This window comes from Echeneis naucrates, chromosome 24 (assembly GCF_900963305.1).
Source record: "Echeneis naucrates chromosome 24, fEcheNa1.1, whole genome shotgun sequence".
NCBI classification, from domain to species: domain Eukaryota; kingdom Metazoa; phylum Chordata; class Actinopteri; order Carangiformes; family Echeneidae; genus Echeneis; species Echeneis naucrates.
In genome coordinates, this window is record NC_042534.1 from 8,601,081 (window position 1) to 8,622,994 (window position 21,914).

The 21,914-nt window shown below is 40.7% G+C and overlaps 3 protein-coding genes across 4 annotated transcripts; all 3 read right to left on the minus strand.

Annotated features, from left to right (window-relative positions):
* Window positions 1–3,892: 3,892 nt before the first annotated feature.
* LOC115037632 (cGMP-dependent protein kinase 1-like) lies at window positions 3,893–7,821 on the minus strand. The gene is made up of 12 exons (XM_029496301.1): window positions 7,745–7,821; window positions 7,522–7,569; window positions 7,380–7,421; window positions 7,141–7,252; window positions 6,755–6,891; window positions 6,531–6,620; window positions 6,010–6,151; window positions 5,705–5,868; window positions 5,277–5,393; window positions 4,913–4,975; window positions 4,664–4,739; window positions 3,893–4,345 (listed from the first exon to the last, which is right to left on the minus strand). The coding sequence occupies exons 5-12, from the start codon at window positions 6,889–6,891 to the stop codon at window positions 4,259–4,261; spliced, it is 876 nt and encodes a 291-aa protein (XP_029352161.1). The 5' UTR covers window positions 7,141–7,252; window positions 7,380–7,421; window positions 7,522–7,569; window positions 7,745–7,821; the 3' UTR covers window positions 3,893–4,258.
* A 5,833-nt stretch (window positions 7,822–13,654) lies between these two features.
* Window positions 13,655–19,355, minus strand: LOC115037631 (phospholipase ABHD3-like). Of its 2 annotated transcripts, XM_029496300.1 has the most exons (9): window positions 19,066–19,355; window positions 17,749–17,909; window positions 17,454–17,636; window positions 16,819–16,864; window positions 16,156–16,268; window positions 15,837–16,010; window positions 15,698–15,746; window positions 15,450–15,615; window positions 13,655–15,377 (listed from the first exon to the last, which is right to left on the minus strand). In XM_029496300.1, the coding sequence occupies exons 1-9, from the start codon at window positions 19,183–19,185 to the stop codon at window positions 15,172–15,174; spliced, it is 1,218 nt and encodes a 405-aa protein (XP_029352160.1). In that variant the 5' UTR covers window positions 19,186–19,355; the 3' UTR covers window positions 13,655–15,171. The 2 variants fall into 2 exon arrangements, with proteins under 2 accessions (XP_029352160.1, XP_029352159.1); XM_029496299.1 differs by having other exon boundaries at window positions 15,698–16,010.
* Window positions 19,356–19,868: 513 nt separating this feature from the next.
* ctsbb (cathepsin Bb) lies at window positions 19,869–21,853 on the minus strand. The gene is made up of 9 exons (XM_029496619.1): window positions 21,731–21,853; window positions 21,512–21,597; window positions 21,275–21,389; window positions 21,076–21,191; window positions 20,912–20,997; window positions 20,685–20,828; window positions 20,477–20,593; window positions 20,081–20,209; window positions 19,869–19,945 (listed from the first exon to the last, which is right to left on the minus strand). The coding sequence occupies exons 1-9, from the start codon at window positions 21,851–21,853 to the stop codon at window positions 19,869–19,871; spliced, it is 993 nt and encodes a 330-aa protein (XP_029352479.1).
* Window positions 21,854–21,914: the final 61 nt, after the last annotated feature.

The window sequence follows — 21,914 nt, forward strand, 5'->3', positions numbered from 1 at the left end:
TCCCAACTCCGTAAACAGGAATGTCTTGTCACAATAAAGCACAGGAGGGAAGTGAACGGTGAGTAAGAGCTTCACAAATGGCAAAGCTCGTTTTACCTTTCAAGTTCCTTTTTTTTTTTTTTCAAAAATATTTCCATGACATGCCAACACATTGTATGCAAGCAAGAGCGTGGGCTTTTTTTAGCATTGATGTGCTTTGGTTCATTAAAGCTACATAAGTAATGATTTTAACTGAAAAGACACATTACATATCTTAAAGAAGTTACTTGTAGTGAGAAACCCAGAGATAATCAGTTATCAACTATGTTTTTGCATCCAAAAAAAAAGTAATTATAAAAATGTAATTCAAATTACATGAATACATTTTGCACTACCTGTTCAGCTTTACAGGTACAGGAGCTCACTTCATGAATGCTGATGTTGCTGTGTCGGCTGGATGTATAATTTAGCAAATATTTTATTGAAGTTGTAAAGCGCGCTGTGAAAGTGGTTTGTAGTCTCACTTTGCAGGGGTGGTAGTTGTTACGCAACATCCTCAGCGTTTCACATGCACTGTACCATCACTGCAAAGACAAAGAGTTGCAATCTTTTTGGAAAATGAAGGCAGATTTGGACAGCTGAGCTATTGAGATAAGTGCACTAGTGAGAGGCCTTTCACACAGAATTATTAGCTACTGCAAACAATGCAGTGGTGCATTGAGACAGAGCTGTGAGATAGATAAGCTTTCTTAAAAACAAATGATGTTGTATGTCAGCTTCCCCTACAGTCTCCACATATAAAATAAAAGTGCACACCTGGGAAAATAACAAGCTACCTGACTAAGATATTAAATGATTAAGAAGGAGTTTTAACTTTTAAAGACTTAAGTCTCCATCAGAGCAGAAAGAGACTCTTGAAAGTCTTGTCAGTATCATAGTCCTCTCCAAACCGAGGCAACAAAGGGACAATAAACTAGGAGCAATAAAATAACTTCAGGTCAGCGAATCATTGATCAGAACTTCCCACAGAAACAAACCAAAGCAAGGGACAAACAGGAGCTTATAGACAGAGCTCAGGTGCAACCGATTATTCATCAGAACAGGTGTAAACACAGAGGCTGCTCAGAGGAGAAGGTTTGACCAGAGCAGATCAGAAACAGAACAAAGCTCTGCTGCGACACAAATAATGCTCTTCCCTCGGAGGTTTAAATTAAACCTCAGGATGCAGGAGTCAGCCCTGTCAGCACAGTGGGCTCAGAAGATATTTCACAGGAAGACAGTAAGAAAAAAAAAAAGGTTTTAATTCTGTCTGGTTAACATTGAGTGTTTGAGGACTGTATGATTGTGCACATTTGTAGTAAAATCTATGCGTGAAAACAATTCAATGCAATCATCATAAAGCAATAATGTCAAAAGTGAAACATCTAGCACATCCCAATATTATTCAGTATGATCCCACCAAGGACTGCAGGTTGGATTCATTAGGGGTCTTCGGACCATAAATTTTTAGCATTCATCATCATTATCATTTCATTTGTTTTGTATGAGGTTTAGTAAAATGCACCAAATAGCCTGAGCACAAAGTATGTATGTATTTTAACATTTTCAGGTTATTAGAGAACCACGAGCCTTTGGTGCATTTTTCAGTCTACAGATGAGATTCCCCAGAGTGCGATTCAGCCCTGGATCAACGCACCTCTAACACTCAAAATCACATCTTGTTTAATTGGTGGGGGGAAAAAAATAGCATTTTTAATTGTGACCTTAAAGAGAACAGTTTTCCAGTCTTGATGGCCATTTCTGATTTTTCAAAGGAGGCTGTTGCCTAAAACAGAGATTCCTCTCATTTTATTTCAATTAGGTAACTGATATTAGTATTTTTCATTCTTGAGTAGTGAGTGTGTCCACAGTCACCCAAATGATTGTAGTGGACCTACATGAAAATGTGAAATATGCAAATAATATTTATTGCATATGTATCATTCCAAGATGTGAGTTTGGACATTATGCTCATTTTGGATTCATGGTTATTTCACTCTCATTGCAGATCCTGTCTCTCTCTTTCCCACTCAGCTGTGCTAAACCATCCTCACTTCTCATGCCGCTTGTTTAGTCCTGTTTCCCTGTTCATTCTTGCTTGTACTCCAGGTGAACGGTTGTTCACCTACATTTAGAATTTTTGCTATTAAAAGGCCACTTTTACCCTTTTTGAGCATTTGTTTATTGATGAAATAGTGTACACAGGCGACCCACACACTATGGCACAATCCTCGACACTGAGCCGTTCCATTTAAATTCATAAATACTCATCAATACAAATCTTTTGAATGATGCTTCTTCTTTTTGGTTCCTATGGACAGCACACATAATTTCCTTCTTGTGCTGGTGTTCGGTCAATGACAGTGACTTTCTTGACACTCTCAGCTTTGTCCTTTTTGAGAAATTGTTGAGACTCGTTTTTTTTTTTTTTTCTCTCTTTGCATTTCTTTTGAAGTTCTTGAATATGAGTAATTCTCTGTCTTGTTCATCTCCTCCCAGGCCTCAGGTTTTGGAGACAAATCAAGGACCAAACTCTTTATCTTCCCTCTGGAACTATTCTGAGGTCAGAAATGTATTTGTGGAAGACTCTTGCCCTCTGAGTGTCTTGGTCTGTGGCTGAAATGATGCGATCCCAAAGGCCATCTAGAGGTTAAGTTTGACACACACACACACACACACAGATCTGATGCGCCCACAGTGGGATTGTCTCAAATCAGTGTGTCTTGGGATGGAAAAACCAAAATACAATCAAGGTACACAACTGAACATGTGCCATATTTGTTTTTTTCTGATTGCTGTGCTGAGACTAAATCAGGTTGTAACACTGTCCAATAACGAGACACCATCTTCAGTTAACTAGACTTCTACCTGGTGTTGTGTTGCCATGGTTAAATTAATATTCATAGTTTGCAAAGCAGTGCAAAGAGTAGTTTTGAGGGTTGAGAAAATGTTTTAGCATTGTTAGATGTGTTAATGATAAAAATGTAGAGGAACACGTATTTGCTGCAGGTGTTATAAGGTTCACTGCTGTGGAGAGATCATTTTGTACTATACTGTAAATCCTCTGAGCCACTATTGTGATTTCTGTCAGTCTGTGAAAGACTTAAAGAACACAAGGTGTTGTGTGTTTGCCTGTGTGTGGGGAAACATCTGGCAGTGTATGTTTCCCCCTATGGAAGAAACGGCTGCTTTTTTTGGGGGGGGCTTTCTCGGTTTCTTTTGATTTTCTTTTCTTTTTTGGCAGTGGAAAACTGGTCTCATCAGCGGAACCACAGGCGTTATCAGGAAGGAACAGGATGACTCCTTCCTCTTGCCTTAAATCCTGCTGCCATGAGAGACAACTCCCTCCAGAGCCACTTAATCAGCGGCAACCAATAACAAGCACATCAGTCTAGACCTGAAGCCCCTCGCGCTCAGAGGCCATCTTTATACACCGATATTTCATTGTATGTATTGTTCACTATGTCTCATCAAATCTCCATAGAGGTGGCATTGTTCAGGCTTTAGCGAGAAAGCAGCACAGCGGTATGTAAGTGCAGGAGGCAAACACAGCTAACTCTTCATTTCATCACTTCATTTACTAAACTCAGTCACGTAAGAGCTTTCATCAGGATTTTTTTTTTTTTTTTTTTCAAATTAATGACTGTGAAAATTTGGCTACAACAGGGGAGCAGACTTCCCAAAAGAAAAGGAACTAGGGGGTTTATGTAGAGTAAAAAATAAACATAAAAAAAATAAACTAGAAAGCATTTCATAGCTGTGCTATTTTCAGCTAAGCTTGTTTTTATCTCTAAAACTAACATAGAGCAAAAGAACAATACACTTTATTACAATACAGTTATGCCTGATATGGTAGCATCAATAGTTTTCTTGAATTTTAGATTTTGGAAGAGATGTCTTTTTTTTTTTTTTTTTTTTTCTAATATTTCTAAATCAAGCAATTTGCAGACAGATGTTTTTCACACCACAAGGCACAAAAAATTGAGACAGAATATTTTCACATTCTCCAGACTATTTCAATAAATATTTTGAAACTGGTGTTTTACTCATTTGCTAATCAGCTTCATGTGAGATGGATTATGCTCTTTCAGTATGGAGCTCCTTGTCCCCTCTGCTACCATCATGTTGCTGTAAACCGGTTTTGGCTCTGTTTAGTTGTGTAAAAGTCTGATTTGACTCCATAACGGAGTGGCGTGGATAACTCCTGTGGCTATTGACCCTTTAAATTCAATAGTCAGAATCAGAAGTCACGGTCCCAGCCGGAGAACTCCTCCTCTGCCTTCGAATGGTCTGGAGGGAAATGATCAAAGTTGATGTAGCAGGGGCCCTGACGGAGGAAAAACACATTGGAGATTGAACATTTTTGTTCCTGTAAACTGCATTCCAAATAACCCACCTGTGACAAACATTACAGAAAAAAACATTAGCTTGATCCTTACACATTTAATGATGCACCTCCGGCAAGTGCCATTAACTTTAGATTTGAAACTACACTGTGATCAGATGGAGAAGTCGGTGACTCTGCAGAATTTCTTCTCAGAGTAAACTAGCTGGACTCTTTGTCTCTGTTTACTAAACTAACTAAACTAGCGTGCTGCCATTTTTCACACATCAGTGGAAGCACTCAGCTAGAGCCTTAACTTGCCTTGCGTAAGAGCTTGGCTGTGGGTGGTTCGAGCTGTCCCACGCGCAGTTTGTGCCAATTCATACTGCCAAACCACCTGAAGGGAAAAAGGAAGGGAAACTGCAGATCAAAGAGAAAAGACTGTAATGATCCGTAATTCAACAGATCATTCAGCACCATAGGAGCTTAAACACAGGACAAGACAATATAACCACATCCTTTTTTCTTTTTTCTTTTTTTTTTCTTTAGGGGGGCAGTTACCATGGTTACCTGTGATTTCGGACATCTTTGATTCCGTTCTTGGTGTTTCCTAACCTCTGACCTGGCCGTGGTCTACAAGCAAAAGCACAGAATCGAGAGTGAGGACATTTCTATATTTTCCCAGCATTTGTTTTCAGACGCCATATAAATGCATGTTGTATAACATAAATTTTCAGATGTTTTCAATAATTCATGATGCACATAAAAGTACCTGCATGACACACCAACACCTCTTCATATAACTCTAACACAATTTGATGCTTATTTATGAGACAGTTATTCAGGCAGCAAATTGATCTAATGCATCTTTCAGCATTATCACTATAAAATTTTTATCATGGAGAATGCACTCAGTATGCTATAGCCTTCTCACCTGCACAGCTTGCTGATAATGGACTTGGCTGCTTCACTCAGATAAGGCGGGTACTTCAACACCCCATCCAATATCTTGGCATAAATCTTCTGAGGCTCTGAACTTGAAAAGGGGGGGCTGAAAAGAAGAAATGAGAAACATGTTTTTGTTTTTGATTATTTCATTTTAAAAATGTACAGACATAAAAAAAAAAAAAAAAAGTTTCAGAAATCATCCATTCATTTGCATCCAAGGAAACTTCCGCCGGTGACTGTAGGCACTAAAACAGGAAAATACAGGCACGTTCCACTGATGCAGATATAATGCTCACTTCCCTGCTGCCATCTGCTGGTCAATTATTGGGTCTAGCAGGTATTAGTTATTATTTTTGCTGGTGTTAGTGTTAATATTAGTCTCAGTTTCATTATTGGTGTTAGCGTTAGTGTTACCTTCCCGCCAGCAGCTCATAGATCAGAATGCCAAGTGACCAAAAGTCCACTGCAAAGTCATGTCCCTGGTTCTTGATGATCTCTGGGGCCATGTACTCAGGAGTGCCCACAAATGAGTAGGTTTTCTCACCACGCGCTAATTCCTTGGCAAAACCGAAGTCCACCTACACACATACACAAAAAAGCCCACACACAGACACACACATAACACATGCAGGTCATTCTCTCTGTGTATTTCCTCATGTGATTTCACAACTTACGGTGGGCAGAAATAAATAAACACAGCTTCAGAGATACAAACTCACTAGTTTAACATAGCCCTTCATGTCCAGCATCAGGTTCTCAGGTTTCAGGTCTCTGTACATGATATTCTTCTTATGGAGGTACGTATAGGCCTCCACTACGCAGGCAGTGCAAAAGACGGAGACAGGCTCGTCAAAACGCCCTCTGAAACAACATCGACAGGTTTTAATTTGCTTTCAGTTTGATTTATCAGCTCTTAAAGCTTTCTATTACTGTTATCTACATCCACCTGGCCACAAGCAGTTCTTATAAATTGATGTTTATTTCATTGTTGACTCTGCATCAACCAGTATTTTTCTGTATCAGATAGTGGCTATGACTGTTGGTGCAATTTCAGTAGATTTGAAGTGGTGATCTCAAGACCCCCAAAGGCCAACCAATAAAACCGACACCATTTCTGCCGTGGTTTTATTGATTTCATAAACCTTTAATTTACACCAGGAATTATTCTACCTGCTGTAACCTCATCTCCAACATTCTGCTTAACCAACATTTCATGATGGCATTTCATCAGTTTTCTTACATTTCTTTGAGTTTGGTCCAGACCTCCCCACCACCGCAGAACTCCATGACCATGTAGATGTATCGTGTGTCTTTGAAAGCAGCATAAAGCCTGAATAGAGAGGATTGCAAAGTCTGTGAAGTCTGTGAAATAACTCTGAGGTATTTTTTGAAGTTTCCTGTGCACACTACTATTGTACGGTGTTATTAAATGGTTACAGTCAGCGTGTGTTCAATCACAGATACCTGACGATGAAGTCGCACTGGATGGTTTTAAGGATCTTCTTCTCAAACAGCATGTGTTCCTCCTGTCTCTTGGCAACAATGTGTTTCTTGCTGACTCGCTTCATTGCGTAATATTTGCCATGGTTCACTGTGGTCATCTTAAATCAAAAAACAAAAGACAAATTGCCACCAAAATCTTAGTAGTCTTAGTTTTTGACAGTGGAAAGAAATTACAGTTTCACAGAAATGATCTTTACTGGTTGAGTTTAGAAGCACATGAGCCCCAACAGTATATCCCTTTTTTCGGTGGTTTCAATTACTTGAAAAGTCTTCAAGTGTGATTTTGTATGAGAGAACTTAAGCAAATATCAATAGAATAATTGACAAAATCCCAAAGCTACACTCACCAGCTGAACACGCCCAAACCCTCCAACTCCCAGTGTAACAGGATCTCCTAAATGGCGACCCTCCTGGTACAGCACAGGAACCAGATCCTTAAACCTCAAGGAGGAGGTGTGGCTGAGGAAGGCAGCGAACTTTAACCTGATGATAACTATTCATTTGTGTGATTCATACCATTCTATTACATCTTTGATTCTGCCGTGTTTTTTTATATACTGTATATATATCTACCACAGTCACTCACCTGGACTTCTCTGGAACTTGTGCCTCCTGCAGAACTTTGGAACTAGAAGTATAAAACAAATGAGAATCAATGCATGCTAATCTATTATGCAAATATACAAATCTGTGAAGTAATTACTGGAAACTTGGTCTATAGTACGCACTCATCAAACAGCTCCAGGTGCTCGATGGGAATTGTCTCTTCAAATACCCTGAATTAAAAGACATTGGTGGTCAACCTGTGCATTAACTAACCAGTGACAAACAACCTAAAGCTAACACAATACAGGCTAATTCAGGCAACAGTGAGAGAGAACAAACATAGCAAGGGAATTCCTTGAAGGCTGTCACTTCCATTTATGCTCAAAATCTAATGTGACGACTCACTCCTTGTCAATGGAGAAGCATGTAACAGGGCCATCAGCAGTGCAAGTGGCAGTTCTTAAAACTTCCCTGCAAAAGGCAAAGCATCACACAGAAACATGTCAGCATGCAAAAAGTGAATTTTAGCTCTCAAAAACTTTTTTTTCCTGCAGCAGACCTACCATCATCATAAAATACAACAAATAGCTTTGTATATTTGTTGATAATAACACCACAGAGATGTATATAAATACAAGAAAGTGCATCAATCTGCATCCAAAAACCTTCCAATGGAATAATACAAATGTTGCCTTACTGTGTAGTGAGCCATCTAGAAGTAGATGGAAGGTATTGCATTTTATTTAAAAAACGGCATATAATATATGTTATTTTACTGCAGATGACTATAATGTTGTTTAGTTTTTTTGCAGCACTGCTGACATACCAGACAACTATTATTTTGTTGCCATGGTTACCGTATAAGGGCCTGTTCCCCAAAATGCTCCCCTTTTCCCATTCTGCGAATTGGCTTCTGAAGCCCATTCACTTTCTTAGTCACCAGTACCTGGGGGGGGGGGCACACATGAGAGGGAGATGAGCACAAGTACAGCAGGACTAATATCAGTTTAAATATTAGTTTGTGCACATAGGATGACGCTGTATCACCTCTCCTTTCAGGATGATGTAGAACGTGTTGGCCTCAGTTCCCTCTCGAACTATTACATCTTTGTCCTGGTACTTCACCTGGGATAGACAAGATAAAAGGTCTCGTTCACATTTTTACACAATTTTACCATTTGTTTGTCCTCAAAATAAACTAAAATAAACTGTAGTTGACACGAAAACAAATCTTGTGTTTAGGGCAGTTAAAAATCACCAGAACTGTGTTTTTACAAGAAAATCCCTATCGGTGATATCTTAGTTCATAATGGTACATCTAAATACACACCTCCTCCATGGAGTCAATAATCTTGGATAACTGGACATCATTCAGGTCCTTCAGAGTACGAGACCTGTGACAATAAATCAAAAAACATGGCAGAAGAGCTGTGGTCTGCACAAAGCCATAAGAGCAAAGAAAAGCCCCACCCACCCCAACAAATCCATCACAATTGTTGAACTACAGCTTTAATGATGGCTGCAGAGTCAACAGAGTGAACTCACGTCTTCAGGAAGCCCATGAGCTGCTCTCGTTTCTTCTTCGACTTGTTGGTTATGATCGTCCTGTAGGTTTGTCGCTCCATTAGCCAAAGACGCACCACTGTCATTGCTGCAACATAAGTGATAAAAAGCGGACGTTTCAGCAGCGAAGTCTGATTGATGGTTGTGATTAAATACACTCAGGATGCCCGGAAGGCCCAGAGACATCACATATGTATAATACATCCGGTAGCATGGTGTTAATACCTACAGTATAATGCTAAGCTGCCCACTCATCGCACACATGGGCTGATAGAGCCATTACAGATGCTGACCTTTCACAGTTGCTGTCCTTTTGCAGTTGTACAGAATGGCCAATTCCCCAAATACATCACCACAGCTTAGAGTCCGGAGCTCCCGGCCTGCCTGGCTGACAAGGAGCTCCCCAGCTGCAAGAGTGGATGAACAGATATTCATACAGTTTCAACAGAATGAATAACAATATTACATTTTTGTATGAACAAAGGGGTTTTTAACACCCTTAAAATATGATTCACATTGAAACCGCACAGATCCCCACCTGCCACTATGTACATGCTGTCTCCTTCAGTGCCCTCTTTAATGACTTCATCCCCGGGCTGGAACGTAGATACCACCAAGAGCTCCACCATCATGGCTGTTTGCTCGTCATCGAGGCGGCTCAAGAAGTCGTTCTTCTGGATGGATTTGACTATCAGACTCGTCTCACTGGTGATGGAAGACGAGAGAGGTCATGCTGATCTAAGGTCACATGAAGTTGGCCTCATGCAACATGTTGCTTGATGTGTTGAAGAGGCAGTAAGATGGATTTGTTCAGATGGCCAGAAAAAGGATTTTGCATCATCAGCGCTCTCATTGACCAACCTGGCTGTTTTCTTGACCTTGGTGCGTGTAATCTCCAGCTTCTCAGGGATTGGTTCAGAGGCAATGACAGCAGCACGGCTCTTCCTGACCTCTGGTGCAATCTCATTACTGCCGCGGGTGGGAAACTCTGGAACAAACAAACATGCACGAATGGAGAGTTAACTGCTGTAAATAGCTGCTACATATCTGCTTAGTGTAGAACCTAAAATTCATAGAATGAAAGGAATGCGTGTCGTCGTGTTTGTTTCACTGTATTCTGAAAAACAGGGAGTCCACTATACTTGGGAGGCCCTGTCAGGGTCAACACTTGTAAGTGGTTTTAGAATAAGGAGTATGTTAGGGTTGTAGGGAGTCCACTAAGTCAGTGACAGGTCCCCTGAAAGATGGCTACTGGAGGTGTGTGTGTGTGTGTGTGTGTGTGTGTGTGTGTCTCCACACTGGCTTCTTACCCAGGTCATGGTATTGACTCTGCAGTTCCTGCAAAAGTTTCTCTTTCTCTTGCAGTCTTTGTTCTGCGAAAATACAGGCAGATCATCTAAATTCCTGTTGTGATAAATTACTTTCTCCGGCACGATTTTTTTCACTCTTTTCATCACAGACATGAATGAAAAATGTTTGTGCAGCTCAATACAGATTTTTGAGGCTGATACCAAGGCTAAGGGGTGGTTGGGAGTACTGGTAGCAAGTTCATCATTTACCCATAACCATAGGTTTTTACTACCATTATTCTGAATGTTGATCCATTACCTGGAATCAGTCTTAACCCACCTGCTCTGTAGCCACTGCAGAGGTGTCTCCTACTGGACATTTTTACATTACAGCTGGCTGTGTCACTGTCTTCGCTGTGTTCTTTGTAAAAGGTGTAATCCAAAATGTAGTGCGGAGTTATAGCTGTGCTCACCCAGGTCTTTATTTTGCCTCTGCAGCTCCTGGTTGATCAGACATTGTTTTTCTAGTTGCTGCTTCAGGTCCTCTAGTTGCTTCTCCATGGCTTCAGGGGGAAACATGGGGAAAGGAGGATACACGAGAAGAATCCAAAGCGTCAGATTGACTGCAGCACAAGCATGGCAGGTAGTTAGAAACCTGAAATCAGCTTACTGAGGTCAGACTCTTCAATTACAGCACCAAAGACACTGATTTGTGTAAAGATCACATTATACTGTAACTGTATGCAGTTATGCTGATGCTTTCTTGACGTCTGTGAACTCCACTGCTCCACTGGCTGCACACAGCTAGATCCCCGCCGCATAATCCAAACTAATGATGGACAGTCAACAGGGTGCTTTCTAAATGCTGTTACACCCTGCCAGCATTCTGCTAAAGGTCTATTACAACTTCTGTGAACAAGAACAGCCCAATTCCACCTGTCAGTATAAAGCCTTTCATTACACAGTCCCTCGTTGGAGACTGTGTACTTAAGTGTGGTTTTGTTTTTTTTTTTTACTTGTGTGCTGCTACAGTAATGTGGAATGTTAACAACCCCTCCTGCACAATTTACTAATTAAACTTGAGAGAAGGAGCAGCCAAACAAATGTCTCCAGACATTATCAGATGAGCCAACAGAGATTCATTAGCACTGCTGCCTGCGATGGGATAGCCAATATCTCTCTGCCTCCATGTGCTCTGTTCTCAGCAGTCCTGGTAATGAGGCATCTTCGCCACCACCAATCATTGCAAACAATTCAAAAGGAAGGCCACGAGTTACCAAAAGCACACACATCCACTGCAGCAAACCCTTTGGCCATCTTGTTTGTCTGCGATCACTGTGATCACCATGTGACCCCAGTTACCACCTCCTCACTCTGAACATTGAACGGCTCTGAGATTAGACGTGATGTTGAAGCGGACCATAAAGTCACTGGGCAATATAGAGATGAGCAAATATAAAATGACTCCTATTCCGCTCTCAGAGGAAATGTGTGTCTTTCACGGCCATCTGTGCGCAAGGTGGCAAGAAGTTTTACCTTGCGTGCTTAAATAACTTTTTCACAGCATTCCAAGTCACCTCAGTTGGATATTTTCCACTTTGCCTGTGACACACTATCGAAGCAGGCAACAATGTGATTATGTAGCCCAGTGCATTAAATGCAGTGGCTGCATTGCCAAGTGTTAATAGGCCTGCGTCACAAGGAAAGACAAGACTTAACACTCATTAAAATTTTACAGGGGGCATAATAGCAAGATAAAGTATGTTGCAGCGTGTTGCACCATATTTAGAAGTAGTTTTTGGGGAAGGGTGGCGACATTATTGGTTAGCTTTCTAGGAATGTGCAACTTGGGCAGAAAGAGATGATAACCTTTAGTGAGAGCATTTTTAAACATTGACTCATTATGTTAAATAGGCAGAGAGCAAAACAGAAAGGGAAAGAGTTGGTAAAGTACTAAATTAAAAAGTGACTGGTTTCCAGCTGTAGACAGATCCCATACAGCCTCATTACTAATTCAAGTATAACTACAGAGGAAATCCCATGAGATGCCCCGTCAAAGAAACCTGCAGGGTATATTTGTAGTCAGGTGGTGTGCTGGAGAAACTCTCTTTCACTGAGAGTAGGACTTGCAATAACTCCAGTTTCTCAAAGTGTAAAATTACTGTTTATATGCTTTTAAAGTCGACAATTTGCACTTGAAAGATACTGAGCCACTTGAGCAGCACAAACACAACACTGAAGCTGTCCAAGACAAAAAGAATCACACTCACCTCCAGTCTGCGTATGATCAAGAGAGAAGATGAGCTTCGGACCAGCTCATGAAGGCCGCATGAATGACAGGACCAAAAACAATCGCTCAGAAAATCCCCTTCCAGTTGCAAGGAAATATTCGATTTTGCATACAGATGCCGCGACCTCGCTGACCCCCAGGGTGACTACAGAGTGGAAACACCTGAGCACATGAATTCACTGTCTGCTCTCTTTGGGATTACGTCTTCCTCTGCACATTTTCTCAGCCTAAACTGCCATTTCTGCTCTCCAGCTTTTACTATCTTCTCTCACTCTCAGCGTTTCCTCCTCGTTCTCTAGCTGTCAGTCTCAGCAGCTCTGAGGTTCAATCATTAACAATAAGTTGAGGCTCCACCCATCTCACCAGGTAGAGGATGGAGTGGAGCTGAAGTTGGGTGTAAAATGAAAAAAAGAAAATAATAATGCTAAATCAAGCCAAGCCATAAAAGTATGTTTTCTAGCAGTACTATAGTTATTTTTTACAAATATTTTACCGAAAATTATTTTGAAAAACTTTTGATTTCTTGAACGTCCAGCAATAATTGTTTATTTCCTGCTTATGCAGAGGGTGGATATCTGCTTTTAAACCGCACTGTCCTAACACTGAAACACTGCTTTGGCCTGAATATTCATAGAATCATGGAAAGTGAGTGTTTTTTTTAAAGCTCCAGGACTCGATGCTATCTGCACAGAGAAGTTTAGGCCCTATATCACAACTAAGGCTGCTCACACAGAATTTGTGTTTTTGTTTGTTTTTGCCTGTGCATAGCACTGACCTGTTATTCATGAAAAAAAAAATGTATGCATGGAGTTTTGGTAACTCTCAGAGAACTCTCAGACAATTTACAGATTATATCTATCATGGGAGTCCCATTAGGTTTGTATTCTTTCCACTGACTGAACAGTTTCCAGGCTAAATTACATGAATCTGAATTAGGCTAAAGGGTGAGCGTTGTGACAGAGGGTGTGGATCCAGTTAATTATTGATACGCTGCCTGGTTAATCAACGACATTAACGACCCCACCACTCAGAGATAAAAAGGTTTGGATTCCAGCACTGAAGCTCGGTGACAGGCAGTGCGTGCTGTGACATTTTCTACTGCGAGCAACAAGTGATATTTGTTTCATCAAAGTCTGACCATTTTTCACAGCCACATAGATCTGAACCATACGATCATCCGATTCAACTCAAATACATAAAATCACTAACTGAAATTAAAATGTGTATAATTCTCATTCTTTAATTCAGGTTTCACCAACAGACAATGCCCGAAGGTGTTGAAGATAAATGCAGCCATCTCAATTGATACTGCAGAAAAGGATTATGGTTACTCTCATGAAAACATTAATGTGGGAAAAAAAAAAATCATATCGCATAAAAAACACAGAAGCGAAAGATGAAAAGGATAAACATGTCAAGCTTCTGAGAAAATACCACATCTAACTATTCTAAATATATATATATTCTAAATATTCATATATTCGCAAGTCATTTCAAACAACTGAGGCTTGTTGTGAAACTGCTATACCTGATTAAAATGGATAATACCTGGAATAATAAAATGTGTGAGTATATCACCATAGCACTAACGGTGATAACAAGCATAATAAAACAATATTCTCAAACTCATGAAGCTGTGAAAAGAGAATCACTCAACACACACACACACACACACACACACACACACACACACAGACACACACAGACACACACAGACAAGTGGTGATTAAATGAAAAACCAAGTATGCACAAAATCATAAGCAGGTGGAATTAAAGTTGCAACAGTACTGACAAGACATTCCATCATCTGTCAGCCACTCTCCAACAACAGCGCACACACAAAAAAAATAATTATCACACAGATGAATTCAGAACCACAAAATGATTGATTCTGAATATGTCAATACCTCTGTGTTTTTGCTGATGATCCAAGCATAATGCAAACGCATGTAAAAGCATCCATTAATCGCACTGATGCAGATTTTTTAAATTAAATACTGCGATGATAAACCAGTTTTACGAAGGCAGATATAGACTGCATCTGCCTTTCTGTGAATGTTTCCTCTGTGCAATGAAAATCTGTAGGTGAAATGGGCTATAGGATAGGGATGACTAATCAAACCTCCATCAAACCTCCATCACACCTTGAAGAAAAATTATTCATGCACAAAAAAAGCACATGGGGGAAAATGAAATTACAAAATATTCATGACACTGTCAATTCATTTTTTTTTAAATAACATTAAATAGCCTAAAATTCAAATACAAAATTTCTCACATGGAATAATTTATATTTTAAACGCACAACAAATTACTTCAGGTAAAGGTGGGACGGCAAGAGGGATAAAACAATGCAATATCAATATCAACCATAAGCTTATTAAAAGTAAAAGTATTAGAATAATTCAAAAAAGAGTCCACAGCTTGTGCTATTTGCTTGATTCCAACTGTTTTTCTTAGACTTTTCATTGACAGCCACCCTGAGATTGCTCGGAGGTGGAACGCCAGAGTTGTGACTGTACAATGTGCAATACAGCTGGTTACTCAGCGCTCAGATACAGGACAAACATTTCTGTGGCAGCGTGATAGCATTCAGAGACAAGCAACACTTTTTTGTGTACTGGTACTCTACAGCTATAATGCAAGTGACTTCTAATTCCTTCATAACAGGATGCTCTTCAGTGAGCACATCAGCTGTTGCGCTTCTCCATGATGCCACAGGCTCTGTTGATTTCATTTGGGTGCTCAAAGACTGCTTGGACAAATTGACCAAATACGCGCTCCATGTAGCTCTCACCACGGGGGAACAAACCCTGCAGGAAGGCGATGTGTCCTCCATGAGCCGTCAACAACAAGGCGACGTTCGGCAGGCTCTGCACTATGGTCAGTGGGAAGGCTGCAGGGGTGATATGTTTGTCTCATGAGCGAAATTAGAAGACATCTCCAGCTTCTCCTGTTATCTACTCACCGTGTTGAGGAGAGAAGGGGTCATCAGCAGCATTGAGACACAGAATTGGCACCGCTGTATTGTGGAGTTTCCTGTCTGGGCTGGCATCACCGTAGTATTCCGTACAAGATTTATAACCAAAAAGCAAAGTAGTGAAGCGTTCGTCAAATTCACGGATAGTCCGTGCCTGGAAGAGAGAGAGCAGATATGTGGTGAGGGTGGAGAGGAAAGGCAATCACACAAAGGTGAATGCTCAGGACAGGGTATACCCTCAGGACATAGTCAACATCCACCACTTTCTCCAGAATCTTCCTTTGCCTGTTAAAAACAAATGGAAGAGAAATTAAGGCAATACAGCCAACCTGTTTAAATAAATTCAGAAACTTAAGAAACCCCAAGCCAGCTGACCTGGTAACAGCACGACGCAGGCCGACTGTAAGATATTTGTTGAAAAGCAGCAAGTTAAGCGGTTCTTCCATAGATTCTGAGGATTTCTGCGCATCCCAGGGGACAGAAATAGTGAAGCCTGCCACCATCCCTGACTCAGCGTGCTTACGGCCCAGGTAGTTCAACAACAACATGCTTCAGAAGGTAAAAGAATTAATGAATGAAAGGAGATTTCATTAAAAAAAAAAAAAAAGAGATGGTGTGTAGGTAATTAAAAGAGGGAGGCAGGAGACAATTTTATAATAAATTGACTTTCCCCCTCCTATAAAATAGGACTCACCCTCCCATAGACACACCATATCCAAGCAAAGGGGCTTGAGGGTAGAGTCCCTTAACATGCTGCACTACACGCTCAAGATCTGAGGTATTGGCTGCACAGTAGGTGACAGGCGTCTGAAGAGAGTAAGAGGACAGAGCAGGAGGTTTAAATGCGACATTCAAGTGCCCAATGTTGGTATTTGGCCTATTATACTGGAGTAGGTGTTATGCATTCACATCCACCTTATAGTTTTCTCAGGCTTTGGAGACACTTGACAGCATTTGTTAAAGATCCTTGTTGTTTTGCATATTTTCATTTTCATTTGCTCAAAGGACATATTTACTATTAGTATTACAGAACTATCCTAAATTCTTTTTTTACTGCCTTAAATTAGTACCAAGAAATGACAAGAATTTTAAAGAAAGAAATTTTGCATCTCAAATTTCTACTTATCGCTCATTTCTTTTCAAGAAAAATAAGTTCTCATGAAAACAAGGACAGCTCTTAAAACCAAACACATAGAAACAGTGAAGCAAATCCACAAATACATTCCAGCTCTGCAGCAACCCAAGTCTAAAATGTGAAGCTACTTCACAAACAAAATCTGTGGTCACAGCGGTGGAATCAGGACATTTCAGTGTTACATGACAGAGCCATAATTCAATGGTTAATTATTGCACTTACCAACAACTCCTCTCCTGCAACCCCCCTGTTGTTGAAGACTAAGCACCTAGGAGAGAATATGCAAGTATGTAAGAAATCAGCTTAAATAATTCAGTTCCACAGAAGTTTAGTGCTTACTTTGTAAACCTGCATATACAACACTGAGCAGGCTAGCAATTATAACAAATCGAGTTGCTACAAGAACAAAAAACTGAAGAGAAATTCCGATAAATAAAATTCTGTGCTAATAAGATAAATACAATTAAAAATAAAAGTTTCATATTAAATAAATTAAATGGTAAATAAAATTTTATGAATTTGACAGATTAGCACTCTTCATTTTTGCATGGCAGACCTAGAAGTTACTAGACGTTTTAAAAACTTCTCCATAACTTCTGCCAAAAGTTTGCAGCTGGCTTCTTCTGCTGCTGCTTATTGGAGCGTGTTAAACAACTGGCTGATGCCTCGCTGCTACTAAGTGGTGGAAAGCTGCATTGTGGGTCAGGGAGGAACTGAATGTTGTTTGGGGCCCATTAGTTGGCCCCATGAGAATCGCGGCATTAAGATACACTTTTCCTAGGTGTATATATTTAAATAAAATGTTTAGGATGTTAACAGTTCACATTTCGTTTTTACACAAGGGAATCCAAACTGACCTATAGCCACGGCGAGTGGCCTGGCTGATGGCGTGGAGCACATAGGACTGCTTGCTGTTCCCTGTCAGGCCTGGGATGATCAGTACTGTGGGGCGGGTAGAGGATTCTGGGTAGGCCGCGCTGTCCTGATTGTCCACCCAGTCCAGCAAGATCTGACCCCCATCAACCGTTCGGATCCGCTCACTGAGGGATGAAGAGATCAGCGGACACGATGATCATGTTGATAGTGTTTCACTTAAAAAATAAATAAATAAATAAAAACAGCTAGATGAAGATACTAGGATTATGAATGTACTTGCGATATGCAACAGGGGGTCTGGACTTGAGGAGGGCAGAGACCAGGGTTTGAAAGCGACCTCCCCAGCACCACGGAGTGGGACTGAAGCGTTCAACTACCACGGGACAATAGTTGTAAAGGAATGCACTGAAAGCCTCACTACAAACCAAAGCTGGTATCTGAGAGGAAAAGAGACAATATGAAGAGGGATGAAAACACCCTAAAATAATACCTGTGCCAGTTTATTCTACAAACAACAAAACCTGATTTCTTCCAATATAAAACAACCAAGAAACATGTTGGATAATGATGTGGCATTAATAACAATGATAACGGAAAATCTTTGGGTTATGACACTGAAGAACTGATGACCTGGATGACGTAAAAACCATCACAGACTTTAGTGACAGACATTTTTTCATTTGTTACTGACATGCTGAAAAAACAATTACTTGAATACTTACCAGTAACACTTCATCCCTTGACCCACAAACTTTTAATTCAAAGTTCACATTTTCTTTGTGTTGCATACATCAACGAATAGAACTCTTCTTGGACAGGATCCATAACTTGCATGTAAGAAGTGCACTAGACGCCACAATATAACAGCTAAACGTAATTATGTTTAAAATGAACAAAGCAGGTTTTTTGATTAAGATTAAAGACATTTATACATGTTTCAAACATAATTATACTTACATAGCAGTTATGGATACTTAAATTATAAGTTATAGTTTTGGACCATTACATTAATCTACGGAGCCCCTAAAGTCCCAAAAGGTGGTTTTTGTTTTTGTTTTTTTTATCTTGTGCACACAAGTTAATATTTTGTGGGAACAGGTTAACTGAAGGCTTACAGTGTGATAGGCCTGTGCTTTGAAGACCCCGGGGGTAAATTGCGTTTATGGATTTGAATAATTCGTTAATTTCGGTGAGATGGTTGAAGATTACGGAGCCCCTAAAGTCCCAAGATGTGCTATTTTTTGTCTTCAGGGAATAAAATATTAACTTGTGCGCACAAGATAAAAAAGAATACCAGCTTTTGGGACTTTAGGGGCTCCGTATTAATCAACACTAAAATGGTTTTATGATTAAATTATACTTAATTTTAACTTAATTACTTAATTAATCGTATAATTATCACTTATATTCTGTTTATTTGTTTAAGAATTTAAATGGTGTCGAAACATATTTGTGAAAAAAACTAATAAATAAACAAGCCAAATTTCTAAATGTTTAGACTGTTTTTTTTTTTTTTGTTTTTTATGATGAGAACAGTCTATCAAAGACAAACTGAGATGAGACTGAATGAACGATAGGAATCAGCTGGCTGACCTGACAGCGGCGGCCCCAGAGATAGCACAGGGCGGCCGTGAGGGAGCAGATGAACACGGTGTCCGGTCTGGAGACACAGTCCCAGTAAGCTCTCCACAGCTCCGACTGGGACACGAACATGGTGCCGAGGCCAGCTAACCGACACTACGGATCTGATAACGGACAGAAAGACGGTAACCTGCCTTCATGGCCGCCGACTAGCGGCGGGGGGGGGGTTCCTCCGGGGTCAGACGGATCCTGGTCCGGATCATCAGCACATCAGATCCAACGACAGAGTCCGCCGCACTTCCGGGTCCGCCTCCACAGTGACGAAATGCTGATGACACCACAACCGACGATAAATACGGAAGTTCTCCAACACGCATGCGTGGACTTCTGTTTTAAATGACCTCTTCTGCATTTTCTGTATTTTAGTTTTATAATAATGTTGATTATTGTTTGATTTCTGGGGCTCAGAGTTAAAATCCAGTTGGTTGTGGGTCTACTGTGTATGTGCAGAGGACTTTGCAAATATTGACATGACTTTTTTTCTACCTTGATCCATTTCGTCACCTACAAGATAATTTGAAAAGCTGCAATTATTTTTTTTTACTCTTGCTTTTATTTCTGAACTCTATGGCCCTGTGAAGCTGAGAAAGCCACATAAAAAAAGACAGAGAAGAGAAAATTGCAGATCAACTCATATTTATTTATTTGTTTAGAACAATATCAAAAGTTCTTGTTTCCGTGTGCTGTGCACATTAAGACGCATTGATTTCACAAAACCTCATTGGACAAATGTCTGAAACTAGGACGCAGTTTGTCTAGTTGTGTGGGATGCCGGCGACCACCTCTGACTCAATACCACACTCATCATTTCCACGTTTGATCTTGAAGAAACCTGAAGTCAAAAGAAGAACAAATGTGACTCAAGGCCTCACGATACCATTTACCATGTTATGAGATTTTGATCCCTTCTGAACTTGGATGAACTGTGACCTGAAAAGTGACTCCCAAACTCTTGGTTTTCTTATACCTTTGTCTCCCCAGTCACTGTTCCAGGAGTTTGCTGCCAGCCAGTAAGGTGTCCCGTTCTCCTCCCCCCAGCCCAGGATCTTGATGGCATGTCCACCCAGCACATCCCCTGTCACATGCTGATACACACCTATAACAGGATTTTCATGTTTCAGCCCATTTAAAGCAGATGCTCTATTTTAGATTGATAGCTAAAACGTTACATTAGATTAAAGAAAAGACACAATGAAAAGCCTTTTGCTTTTTTTACTTGGTCGCATATGGCATCCTTCTGAGCAGCCCAAAGAAGCAAGGCTTTATTTTCCCAATAAACAATACAGGTTCTTGTTTGTTTTGTATGGGTATTTGAGTATGTTTGAGGTCTGTGTACATACAGTATACAGAGTATAAGCCTCACCAGTCTTATACAGCAGGAAATCCTCATAAACAGTGAAGGCTGCCTCTACAGGCCCGTTCTTGTACAGCTCGGTCATGATCTGCTCCTGTTGAGATGGGACGCTGTATGTGCGTCTTCCTGAAAACAGAGACACAAAGAACAGTAGCAACATGAGGCATGATGAAAAACGTATTGTAGGAGGGGGTCAGATCATTTTGAATATCTTTACCAAAGTGTTTGTCCTTCGGATAGGGTAGTGGGTATCCATTAATACACTGCTCCTCACACTTAGGCGTATCCCCTTCACCCTGACATGGAGGCCGTGTTCCATTGACGTGATGCTCACAGGGAGCAATAGTGTAGGGCCTGCAGCCTGTATCACGCAAAAGCACCCTCAGTTTCACTTGAAACTTTCTTAACTCTTGCATAAACTTGTTTCTTTTACTTAACACATACCGACTTTGGAGTTATAAAGCCCGCCGGTCACAAGTCCTTTTTTTCCCCAGAACTCCCAGGCGGCAGAGGGAAAACCACCATTACAGCTATAAAAATACCACAAGTGTTGTTTGATGACTCTCACAGGAGGCATTTTCACTGTGTTGTATTCCACACATACTCACCCCATGCCACATTCATCACAACAGGACAGCAGATCTTCAGCTGAGATTTCAACAGAGATCTTACCACCGCTGTGGATACACACCCTGTCGGATATTGCCTCAGCTGCCCCAAAGGCCTGAGAGAAATTTAAAAGGGAACTTTGTTTCAGCATTTGATAATTACCTCTTAAATCGATTCCATTTTGTTTGTCAGTCTCACCCAGCAGGATCCACATGAGCCCTGGTCTCGAATCTGTTGGATTGTGGGGCAGTTGGGCCACTGCTGGCGTGGGTCAAAGCTGTCTGGAAGCTGTATGCCTTCAGTATCATGAACCCTGAACAGAAAAGGATAGTCACTGAAGCAAATGAAATGAACCTGCTGACTGTCACCTGTTGGGACACATGAGACACACACATAAAACCATTCCAGTCTCCCATCAGTGTTGTTAAGACTTACACCTCCGGCAGCTTGGGTCCATTCAGTATAGTCCCGCACAGTGCCTTCAAATAGCTGATATCAACACTGTGGAAGTTCTGCTTGGCCTGAAGTAAAATTTGTGGCATTAAAATTCATGCCAACCAGTGTGTGACAACAAGACAATTAGACTGTAATAGCTGAGTAGCTACGTCACGAGAAATGCAGTAAACACTAATCAGAGGAAAAAGATGATCTCACTGTCCAGGTGGTGTTGGCCTTGTTAATGAAGTTGATCATCTTTGAGGAGAGCAGAGGCCGCTGAGGGTGCGACCAGGTGACTGAGGCTGTCACAAGCACACAGAGGAGGACAAGGCAATGCATCCTTGAAGATACAACGGGTGAGCAGGAAGATTTTTAAATAACCCCCTCAGATACAACATTT